Source organism: Cyprinodon variegatus, unplaced genomic scaffold (genome assembly GCF_000732505.1).
Source record: "Cyprinodon variegatus isolate N-32 unplaced genomic scaffold, C_variegatus-1.0 Scaffold261, whole genome shotgun sequence".
Taxonomy (NCBI): Eukaryota; Metazoa; Chordata; class Actinopteri; order Cyprinodontiformes; family Cyprinodontidae; genus Cyprinodon; species Cyprinodon variegatus.
Window position 1 is genome coordinate 438,700 of NW_015150714.1, and position 11,624 is coordinate 450,323.

The 11,624-nt window shown below is 37.4% G+C and overlaps 1 protein-coding gene across 2 annotated transcripts; it reads right to left on the reverse strand.

Annotated features, from left to right (window-relative positions):
- Positions 1-1,761: 1,761 nt before the first annotated feature.
- Positions 1,762-10,249, reverse strand: fkbp8 (FK506 binding protein 8). Of its 2 annotated transcripts, none has more exons than XM_015382628.1 (9): positions 10,098-10,249; positions 9,447-9,708; positions 8,981-9,150; positions 8,726-8,814; positions 5,924-6,144; positions 5,395-5,567; positions 5,234-5,311; positions 3,042-3,179; positions 1,762-2,824 (listed from the first exon to the last, which is right to left on the reverse strand). In XM_015382628.1, exons 2-9 carry the CDS (start codon positions 9,673-9,675, stop codon positions 2,738-2,740), a joined length of 1,185 nt encoding a protein of 394 aa, XP_015238114.1. In that variant the 5' UTR covers positions 9,676-9,708; positions 10,098-10,249; the 3' UTR covers positions 1,762-2,737. The 2 variants fall into 2 exon arrangements, with proteins under 2 accessions (XP_015238114.1, XP_015238115.1); XM_015382629.1 differs by lacking the exon at positions 10,098-10,249 and adding an exon at positions 9,884-10,027.
- Between the last annotated feature and the right edge of the window lie 1,375 nt (positions 10,250-11,624).

The following is an 11,624-nucleotide window of genomic DNA, read 5'->3' on the forward strand; positions in this document are numbered from 1 at the left end:
CTTTAATCTACGAATTCTGAATTTTTCCTCAGAATTCTGACAGTAATCTACGAATTCTGACTTTTTTCTCAAAATTCTGGCTTTTTTTTTTTTTTTCAGAATTCGGACTTTAATCCCAGAATTCTAACTTTTTTTAAAACCAGAATTCTGACTTTAATCTATGAATTCTGACTTTAATCTACAAACTTTGACCTTTTTCTCAGAATTCTGACTTTTTTCCCAGAATACTGATTTTTTTCCCCCAGAATTTTGACTTTAATCCCAGAATTCTAACTTTTTTTTAACCAGAATTCTGACTTTAATCTAAGAATTCTGACTTTAATCTACGAATTTTGACCTTTTTCTCAGAATTCTGACTTTTTTCCCAGAATTCTGATATTTTTCCCCAGAATTTTGACTTTAATCCCAGAATTCTAACTTTTTTTTAATCAGAATTCTGACTTTAATCTAAGAATTTTGACTTTTTTTTTCAGAATTCACTTTTTCCCAGAATTCTGACTTTAATCTCAGAATTCTGACTTTTTTTCTCAGAATTCTAACTTTAATCAAAAGAAATGTTGGATGCTTATTAAGATAGGTAAATACTTTTCATTAATTTTTTGACAGATTTTTAAGTGGTATATATCTACTACTTTAACCTCACTGTTGTTTTCAACTGGAAATTAAATGGTTTTAATATTCAACCTCAAGCTTAACAGATATATTTGTAACAAATGAATACATATTTACCCTCAGGACTTATTTTCATGTAATTATGTAACTTTGTGGTTGCATTGGATACTCTTTAAAAATATTTGTATGTAAAAACATTTTACCATTCATAAATATCAATACAGATGACTCATACAACTCACCCATGTTTTATTAGTAATTCAATGTTTGGGGCTCTGTGGGTCTGAACAAAAAAAAGGTACCTAATCGTCTAAAATTTTAAATAATTGCTTTTTGTATCCCTATCAATGTACAATACATTATGAGGAATTTCAATCTGCTAAATTATCTTTGATTTTAAACTAATATTCTAGTTGTTAAAAAAAAAAATCCATCCATCAATCCATTTTCTAACATGCCGAGTGGGGTCGCGAGGGGTGCTGGTGCCCATCTCCAGCAGTCAATGGGCGAGAAGGAGAGGTACACCCTGGACAGGTCTCCAGGTTAAAAAAAATCCTTTAATCTAAATGCATAAAATAGTATTTAACTTTTAATACTTTATCAAACCTTTTCACACTTCAGTGCAATATAAATATAAAAAAAACAACCTGTGAGAAAAATACTTTGAATTAAGGATGAAATTAAGAGTCATATTCACTGAATTTATGACTGTATGTTACAGGATAAATGGACATCTAACTCAGTGCAGGGAAAGATCTGCTGGGCAGTGATGCATCAGAATCAGGAAAGACAGGTCCTCTAATTTTGTCACGAAGCACCATTCAGGAAGTAAGTCAGGAGTAAAAAGATAAGCAAAGCATTCGTACAACGTAAACAGATATGCTGCAGCTTTTAGAATGATCAGCTGTAAACAAACACTGAGGATAAATATCTAGCAATTGACTTCTGATTATTGTACGAGAGAAATACATGACCTAATTCACAGGATGGGAAATGTCCCTGCTGTGTCACCTCTACACCCTCTTGTAATACATATTTAAAATCACAACAGGGATTTTTCTCCAACTGGAGAAGATATAACATAATCATTTAAAGGTTTTCAATAGTTAAAAAAATAAACAAACTCAAAACAAACTTTACTTTAATAAGATATTTATTTGTGAGGAATACAAAAACTAAGAAAAGCAAGGAATGCCAGGAGCTCTTTTGAATAGTTACCCAGTTGGCATAATGCAGCTTCTCCTCATCTATTCTGAGGAAACCAAACATTTAGCACAATCTTACATTTTATAGTTTTGGAACAAACATGAGAAATTAACTTAAAAATGCAATCTAATGGTCCAGTAGAGAAAATGATCAACATTACAAAAGTGGAAAATAAAGCATAGCTTAGTGAAATTAAATAAACTTTCCTAATAATGGATGGCTAATAACAGGATTAGTAAGAAATAAAGAAACATATCAACCGTGAATTAAAAATTAAAGCAAAGAAAGTTATTAGGGTTTGTTCTGCCTCATGTTTTACTCTACAATTTATAGGAGACTCATCACAAATAAACAGGTTAATTTAGGACTGCTGTATTGCAATGATTTATAGAGGTGTTCTGATTACTTTGGTCAGTAAGTGTATTTACATAGAGTCTATATAGAGCGTAAACAGGGCAGCACACAGCCAACCATCCTGAGGACCTCAGATGTTTGAGAGGGAACACTGTACCATTCACTGAAATCACATCACTTGGGTAATAAATATCACTGAACAAGCACGATTCAATGCTTTCAAACTATATCTGTAGAATAACAATTTAATATTTATGTGTTAAAAATATCTTCAACCTCGATTAACAATTAGTTCCACATACGGAATACTAAGAACGACAGACAGCGGGAACATAAGAAAGATGCATTAACCTATACATCTACAAGGCTGGAAATACATTTTCCCATATGCAGTTACCAATTGTCACATATAGTTCTCAAACATAGTAGAGAAAAGAGAGGAACGGTAAGGAGGTGATTAACCACCTGACATTTTCATGTCCTTTTATTGAAGGACTGCTGGCACTGGCAGATGTGCTTCAGTGTTTTAGGCTCCCCACGCTGCCTTTGACTCTCCTGGTTCACCTCAGTTTCTGGCCGCTATGACAACAGAGAGAGCTACTCCACCAATGGCTACAGCAGTTGCACCAAAAAGCCACTTCCAACTGAGACTCTGTGGATAGAAAAGCAGTGGTAGTGGGGGTCAACTTATCAGGTCGACAACATGGAGAACTAGAAAAAAAATGTCCCTAATTTTAATGAAACTTTACATAAACTAAAAAATAAACAAAAACTTATATTTTAGTGATTTACCAATAGACCAAAAATGGTGGAAAATCTTAGCCATGAATTTTACAATTCTTGCAATTTCTTGCTTTAGCATTTCTCACCCATGAAGACTTGGCTCTTGATTTGTGCGTACTGCTACTACTAGAAGGATTTCCTAGCATCTTCTTGTACATGGCCTGCTCTGCTCCCCTCTGCTCCGAGTGCTTCTTCACCAGCTTTGAGAGCTCTGCATGAATTGTCTGTACAGATAAAAAAAAAACAAAAACAGAATAATAATTAAGGGATGCTATAAGATTATGTTCAAAACTTAAAAACAGCTCCCAAACATTTTAGAGGTCATAATTTCAAATGTCAATATCAATGGATGCGTGTTTGGGTAACTTGTAGGCAGATTTTTTAGTATACTTGCTAGTTAAGGGCATACAGATTAGAGCAGTTTTTTTTTATTTTACAAATTTTGTCATTTTAAATGTAAAACCAAAGATTATATCTTTCCTTTTCTAATTTTCTTCTTCATAAAAATATCAAAACCAGATTAAATCCCTTCCAAACTTTTTGTTTGGACTTAAAGAACCATACTTCTATCCATCACTGCACTTATTAATTTCTCTAGGAAAATACAGTCCTTCTGTTCAAAAAACTGCTAATGTCGTGACAAAAACCTTTATATTAGCAGGCAACTGATGTGGAAAACATTTCCAAACTAAATTAGCCAAGACATTCCGAATTATCGATAAAGGAAACAATAACTTTACTAATTCAAGATGACTAAACGCTGCAAAAAGTTAGTTCTTCTCTGCCCACTTCCAAGAAATCACAGGCTTCCATTACAATAATCAGCCTACATGTCCTCAAAAATATTCCAGGATCTGACTTCAGTTATTGTTCCAGCACAGGCTCCGGTCTGAGTCATTTCTTTGCTCTTAAAGCTGTTGAGTGACTAAGCATATCAGCTTTATCAGAGACAGAAAATGTTTGCGTTCAGTAATAGCAATTCATCAGAATTAAGTAGTAATTAAGAAGTAACAGTTTACAGAAATATTTACCCAACCAGACTAGCTCAATCTGTTTAGTTTGTAGCCTTTGTTCAGTCATTTCTGCTGCCAGTTATACTCTAAAGGGACGGTGTTTAGATGTGCTTCCAATGAAAACCTTCAGTATTACTGTAGAAAAATTAAACAAGTTTCCACAAAGAAGGACAAAGTAGGATAAGCAAACATGTCATGTCCTGTTTGTTCAAACACTGTACTCAGTCAAAGACATTCTAACCAGGAAAAGTCAAGTCGGCATGTCAACTAAAAAAAAATAAACAAACCAGACAAATAAATCGTCTCCCGTCAGAACTAAAGACAGAGGGGGCGTACATAATGACAGAGTGACAAATGTAAACAGTGTTTCTGTCGTGCATGAAGAGCGAAGCAACAGTAAAATTTTTTCACTTCCAGCACCTGTTAGAAAGCATCTTATTGATCGTAACGACTCATTAAAAGAGAAAACAGTACAGATGCTTACTTTAGTATTAAACCAATATGTTATATGTTTCACAAATATAAATAGGAAAGATTATCTCGTCATAAAAGCCTTTTTGATGACAGGAAAGGCTTTCCAGCTCTGATTTAACTAAACACATTCTACAGACAAGAATATTAAAATCCAAAAAATTTGTGTCCTTTCAATCTTATCAGTTGTGATAAAAAACAAACAAACAAAAAAACTTGAATTTCTTCTGGTGCTAAAGGTTTATTGCTGAAGCTTCTTAGTTCTTCAACGTCTTTAGATCAAATGCACAAATTACATGTTTCCCATTCCAGAGTACAGACTGGTCTGTAAGCAATTTAACTCACTTAAATCTGTCCAAAATGAAAAGGTACCTTTTACTACACTGCGTGTGTATAACTTGGAAGTGGTGCACAGGCCGTGCACTGAGCAACAGATTGGTGTAGGACTGACGTGGGGAGTTCTGGGCATCAACTACTATGCAGCTGATCCAAGAGCCCACACACTTGAAAATAAACTGTTAAGGGGTCCTTATATAGCTAAAGAACCTTATATAGTCGGCTGTATAAGCGGGAGAGAAAGCCCGGATAGGCTTTAGATACAGCCAGAGCCTAGGGTGAACCTATTTACAGCAGCAACATGAAAACAGATCCTTTGAAATGATGAATCAGCTATACACCTGACCTTGCTCTGCAATGGGATTTACTTTTTACCCAGTGGCACCATCTAGTGGTCATTTCTTGTCAACAAATAAGAAAGATGCACACACCAAACATGAACTCTTCACTTATCTTACCTTGTTGCTCGGTTCCAGCTTCAGTGCTTTCCGTAAGGTTTGAATGGCCTCTGTGTATTCACCTTGCAAAGCCAGTACCTGAATGGAAAACACAGACCATATAATGCTTGAATCTGGTAGCGTTCAACAGAGCTCCAAAGGTGAAAGAACGGTAGCAATACCTTGCCCATGCGGAAAAGGGCTTTTATGTTATCTGGCTGGTGCTCAAGAGCCGAGACACAAGATTTGAGGGCAGCATCGTAGTGGTCCAGCTTTAGCTGAGAGGCAGCCATGTTGTTCAGACACTTTACTTTAACATCCAGCAGCTCCTCCTCCTCCTCGGGGCTAATGTCAACTGGAACACAAGAGCAAAATTAATCAGGGATTTTTAAAATCCAATGTGAATCCATCTGCTTCTCAGAAATATCTTATGGTTTTCATATTGCAATGTGTTATTTATATAATTATTTCAGAAAAAAAGGTTATTATTCCAGAAACAAAAGACAGAAAATATGAAGTAGGAAAGAAAAAAACACAACAAAAAACATGTTTCCTCAAGACCCAAGAGGGGTAGAAATATGAAATAAATATGTAAATATGACTTCAAAATTGAACTAAAAAACAACCATTAGAACATAGTTTATATAATAGGACATCAAAACACAAGACTACATTCCCAAATATGAGTCCCTCCCTGTGGATAACTCTTACCTTTGGAGCTGGATTCTGCAATCTGCAGGGCGATGCTGTAGGAGTTGACGGCGAACGCATAATCCCCGCGCTGATAGTGAACATTCCCCCGCTCTCTCTTGCGGACGGCCAAAGCAATTCTTTCAGAAGGTGGCATGAGCTCCACATCTGGTGCATCAGCAGCTTTCAACAGCTCCACTTCCAAAGACAGCTGAGCGTTAGGGGGGACCTCAGGTTCAAGGCTGGCGAGAGAAGGAGTAACAGAACCCATGAAGAAAACCAAATTAAAATAACTGGTAATCTAAACAATTTCATAAAAACATCTGCTTGTGTTAATTTCAAACAGTTAAAATTTTATTTTGTACAACCCTAATAAAAATATAATAATAATAATATTATAGCTTGGAGTAGGTGAAATAAATAGAATTTTAACATAAAGTAACAAGCAAGCTGACTAAAAACATTTCAAGCTATATCGCTATATTTTTAAATGTATAGCGATCTGCTCTGGATTAAAGAACAATTTTTGTTTTATTGCAAGACATACACACCATAAAGTATAACTCCATGCTTCTTGATCCATTTCAACATTTTGCTAAAAAATATGACTAAGAATTTCTATTTGCACCTTAAAAACTGTACATATATGTGAATAAAACACACCAGGCAGCAGCAATTGTGAGAGAGAGGAGTGATATCTGACATTCCTTCCATGGTGGAAGAAGAGAGGGGTTGGTTGGGACTGGATTCATTCATAACCCAGGCTGAAGTCACCAATAGGTAAAAAAAAAACAAAAAGAAAAAAAAACTGCCTGGTGTCAAGGCTTTGGGGTTGGGTTAGACCTGCCCTGAGTTCCTTCGAGCTCTGGATGTTATTAGGCTGTTGTGGATGACACAATCTCTTCATCACCGCATGGAGGTCAGGGCCAGGGCCCATGGCTGTCAGACTGGGGTGGTGGTTTCCCTGCATAAGAGGGGGAATCACACTCAACAGCCTCTGCAGGAAGGCCTTTACCAGGTTTGCTGGAGAGAAGAGTCCAGCTGATGGCTGAACCTCAGCTTCAGGAGCAGCAGTGTGGTTTTCATCCTGGCCGTGGAGAAGTGAGCCAGCTCTACACCCTCTGCAGGGTGATTGAGGGCACATGGGCATTCGCCCAACCAGTCCACAAGTGTTGTGCTCTTAGAGTACAGAGTCCGGCACCCTTTACTAGGGGCTATCCAGTCTCTGTAGAAGGGGAGCAGGAGTATGGTCTGCATTGCCTGTCCTCGGTGTATGTTGGACTCTGATAGAGCCGCCCTCTGCCACTTTTCCCATTCTAAACCTTTATGGACAGGATTTCTAGATTCAGCCAAGGGCCTGAGGGGATCATATTCGGGGTTCAGAGGACTTAAGCCTCATTTACACTACCCTCTGAAAACCAACCCATGCAGAGCTTGGTTCCTTATGACCATTTACACATCACACTAGTAGCGGTCGTCACCTCCTAGTGACGATCTATGGTATTACTGCTCTCTAGAGGTAAACAAGCAAACCAACATGGCAGCGCCCGTAACATTCAGGAAGTTATGTTTTGTTATCATTGTGATATTTCGTTGTTTGCAGAGAGTCAGGCGAAAAAGGCAGCCTGAATTTACTTGACTGAGTCGGCTTTTGGGAAGTGGACAAACCATAGTCTAATCAGGGTTTACAGATACAGGAAACAACGATGGACATTAAGGTTCATCACACTGCTAAGCCGAATCATTACTGAAAATCGTGTGGCACGGTAGGAAAGCTTGTACTTTTATGAATGTCTGAAGTTTCATGATTACCGAAGCTAACTGTAAGGAGATGACACGGACTGCTCATGCCCTCTTTGTTATCCGAGAACTGAGCCAGAAGTAAACCGCGCCGAGTCCTACTGACTGCACGGGTAGTGTAAATGGGCTAGTCTATGCTTTTTGCTGATGATGTGGTTCTGTTGGCTTCCTCCTGCTAAGACCAACAGAATGCACTGGGAAGGTTTGCAGGCGAGTGTGAAGCGGCTAGGATGAGAACCAGCTCCTCCAAGTCCGGTGCCATTGTTTTTAACCAGAAAAGGGTTGCTTGTCCCCTTCAGGTTGGAGAACAATTCCTAAGTGGTGGAGTATCTGGGGTCCTGTTTAGCAGTGAGGAGAGAAAGGAGCGGTAGATCAATATACGCTGCTATAATGCTGATGCTGCACCGGTCTGGTATGATGTACGTACAGCTGAGAAAAAAAGTCATGTGTGACCCAACTTACTTAAAATGCAGTGACAATTGGCTTTATGTTGCTACTTTAAAATCTGCTTGTCCAGAAATATCACTTATAAAATCAGTAAAATCGACCGGTTTACCTAATGAAAAAGGACTGAGAGGCCTTTATGCATTCCTCAAACATACCCTACATTTCTATTGTATTAGGCTAAAGTATAGAGATATGATCAACTGTTCTTTGATAAAAGTGTTGCCTCAATTTGGCAACAATCCATGTAAAGACCAGATCTGTCAACAGTCCCTACCAGGTGAACATAGCTTTCTTTATCAGTTGAAAGACATCAAGTTTGAACCTTTTTTTTTTTTTTTTGACATTAGCACATTCTTCTACTTATTTCCCAGCGCAACACATCTGACCAACAAACACTTGCTTACAGCAAAGTAGCTTTATTTGAAGCAAGACAGAATTCAGTGGACTAAGGTTAACAAAGCCTGATTTGTTTTTCTCCTTTTGAACCAGGTTTTCTTGCAGTAAATTGTTTTCTGAGCAGTTCAATCCACACTTTGTATTCAGGATAAGAAAGAAATTCAAAGCCCATTTTCCTACCTTCCCCTGGCACCATATGCATATTTTGCATCCGTGTGAATAAGCGCCTTCTCTCCCATTTCCATGAGCTGCACAGTCAAATCCAGCGCCTGGAAGAGAGGAGCGCATTTTAAATATATTAAGGTTAAACACATTTTCAACAATGGCTACTTTCATACACGCCAAACATATAATGGATAATTTTGTGCATACTTACATTTTAAACAAAAATGTTTCAAATATATGTATGCACACACACAGAAAATAAAATTGCACCTGGATAACATCACCGTCCCCGAGAGTAAAGGAAAGATTATGTTGCTCATCTACAAGCGTCCCATCCATTAATTGTGTTTTCAGATTAATTTCCACATTCTGTCCCTTCTGAGGCCGGCTGTCTCGCCCCTTTCCTGCCTCTACGACTTTCTTCTTTAGCTGGTCATTTCCTGCAAAAAAAAAAAAAAAAAGTCAGAATTAACTAGATTGATCTCCTTCTAGTGATTGTTGGGCAATCTGAAGCCAAATCAGTTACATTTAACATTGTGCAGTGTAAGAGTTAGGAACAGACAGTGTCACAGTTTGAGTCTATATTTAATATTTTAGTAGAAACTGCTGGGATTCCTCCTGGCAGCTTTAGTCCAAAAAAAGGACATCATTATTTACAGTTGCTTCGAAGCTTGGGTAAACCTTTCCAGAAGAATAAAACCACAAATTCATATCCATTTAAACATTTCTGACATACCCAACACATCCAGCCATTCATCAGTTTGTTCAGAAGCCTCTGATTTTTCTTCTTCTTTTTTCTTTTCTGCTTTATTTCCATCTGCACCCCCAGCATCCTCCAAAGGAGGAAGGTCATCATCGATGTCTTCTTCGTCTAAAACCTCAAAGTCCTCCCCGCTGTCCAGCAACGAGGTTTTCCCACTCTTCTTGGAGGATGAAACACTGTCATTCCCATCTGATGCGTCCATAGCCTTCCCCTTATCAATCAATAGAGCATCGCTCTGGAAGGCAAAGCAAAAACACCATTATATGCATTTGAATGCTACAAAATCGTTTTAAATGACACGTTACAGTCAGATGTAACGCAAACAAATACCGCTCTGAAAAGTTCGGGGAAAATGCAGTGCCTAACCAGTTAACTGATAACCATTAATAGTAATTACAAACATGTGGTACCTTTCTAGAAGTTTCCAACAAGTTACCTTTCAACCTCAAGCGGCTAGCAGGCTAAAAGGTTAGCAAAATACAATTAGCTTTAGCTGTTAGTCTCGCTAATGGCTAGCCAACAGTTATTGGATCATTTTCTCCTTACTGACAGCTCTTCTATTCATTTCCCCAAAATAAAATTAAGACAAACAGCCATTGAGTGAATAAATGAACCACCCCTTACCTCCAAATAACCTTGTTTTGGTCCTAAGTCGTGTCACACTTCCGTCAGCCAAGGGAAGTGAAGCTAGCTTTCGCTTTGTAGGAGCACAACACAATCCAGTGCTTTAGTTGGTGCAAGACCAATATCATACTAACTTCACCGAAAAAGCAACCTGCTTCCGTTTGACCTAGGAGTTACATCGCTAAGCTCCTCCTCCCCGGCAGGGCAGCAGGGGCGAAGCTAGATGGGGGGGCCAGAGGTGGCCATGATCACCCTTAGCCATTTTTCTTGCTCAAGTAGAGTATTCAAAACAATTTAATTTTATATATATCAACAATTAATTGACAACAAAAGCACTGGGTTTAATTATGCACATAAATATTCCAACATTAGAGATTATTAGTACATAATTCATGCTCTTGTCAGAACTAGATTTTGTGTTATATGCCATAAAGAGAAAATCATGTGATTCTGCAAGTCATCTAAGAGTCTTCAGTGAAATCACAGATAATGTAAATAACTATTTTAATAAAAACCTATTAAATTATGAATTTATGTAGATATTAGTACTTGTAAATGCAGAATGATATTGATAAAAGTAGGTAACTAGTGGCGATGGAAAAGACGTTTGCTCTACAACTCAAACCTAAAAGAATTTTATCCAATATAGCTTTTATCTAGACAGATGTTTAAATATATGCATCTATTTGTTGGCAAAGGCTGTAGGAAACTATAGTTTGTCTTTATTTAGAAATATGGACGTTGTGCTTGTTCCTGTTGGAACAGTGTAGATTGACCCTGAGTGTTCTGGTGCCTATCCACTTTTGGCCACCCCTCAGTATACATTGGTCATTGCCTGGCCATCCTGGCCAAATTTTCTGGCTACGTTTCTGCTCCCTAGTACCAAATACTGGACAACATCTGACAGCCAATGAAAAATATATAATTGGTTCATCATTTTAGCAAATTCTTATCTGCATTAAATTAATTGTTAAAAAAAACATACCTTCCTTTTACAACTTTGAAATGACAGATCTTAAAACATACTAGAACAACATAATAAAACTAGAAAAACAAACAACCAAAACACCAACCAAATTAATCAAATTACTTAATCATTTTAATGTAAATGTGGCAGAACTCTAGGATTTTTTTTTTGTGCTGCTTTACATGTTTTCTTTTGGTACTTGTTTCCTTTATATGTTTTTCTGTAAATACAATTGCGCTTTAGTTTTTTTAGTTTTCTAAGTACTATGTGGTTTTACAGCTGGTAGAACCACTAAGGGAAACAAAAAACAACCTTCAGGACTGTGGCTTGAATATTTTTAACAATCTAATTTGATAATCTAAACATTCCAAGATTTATTGACCTGTGATATTTACAATTTATCACCCTTTTGAAATAGGGACCAAGTTCAGGATTTTAATACTGGTGTGATATGATGCATTGTTTTTGAAGTTGGTCAGCGCTCTGACAGCAGCATGTTGGATGAGCTGTTGATGCTGGTTTGTTTTTTCACTGAGATCAGCGAATACAAGATTAAGATG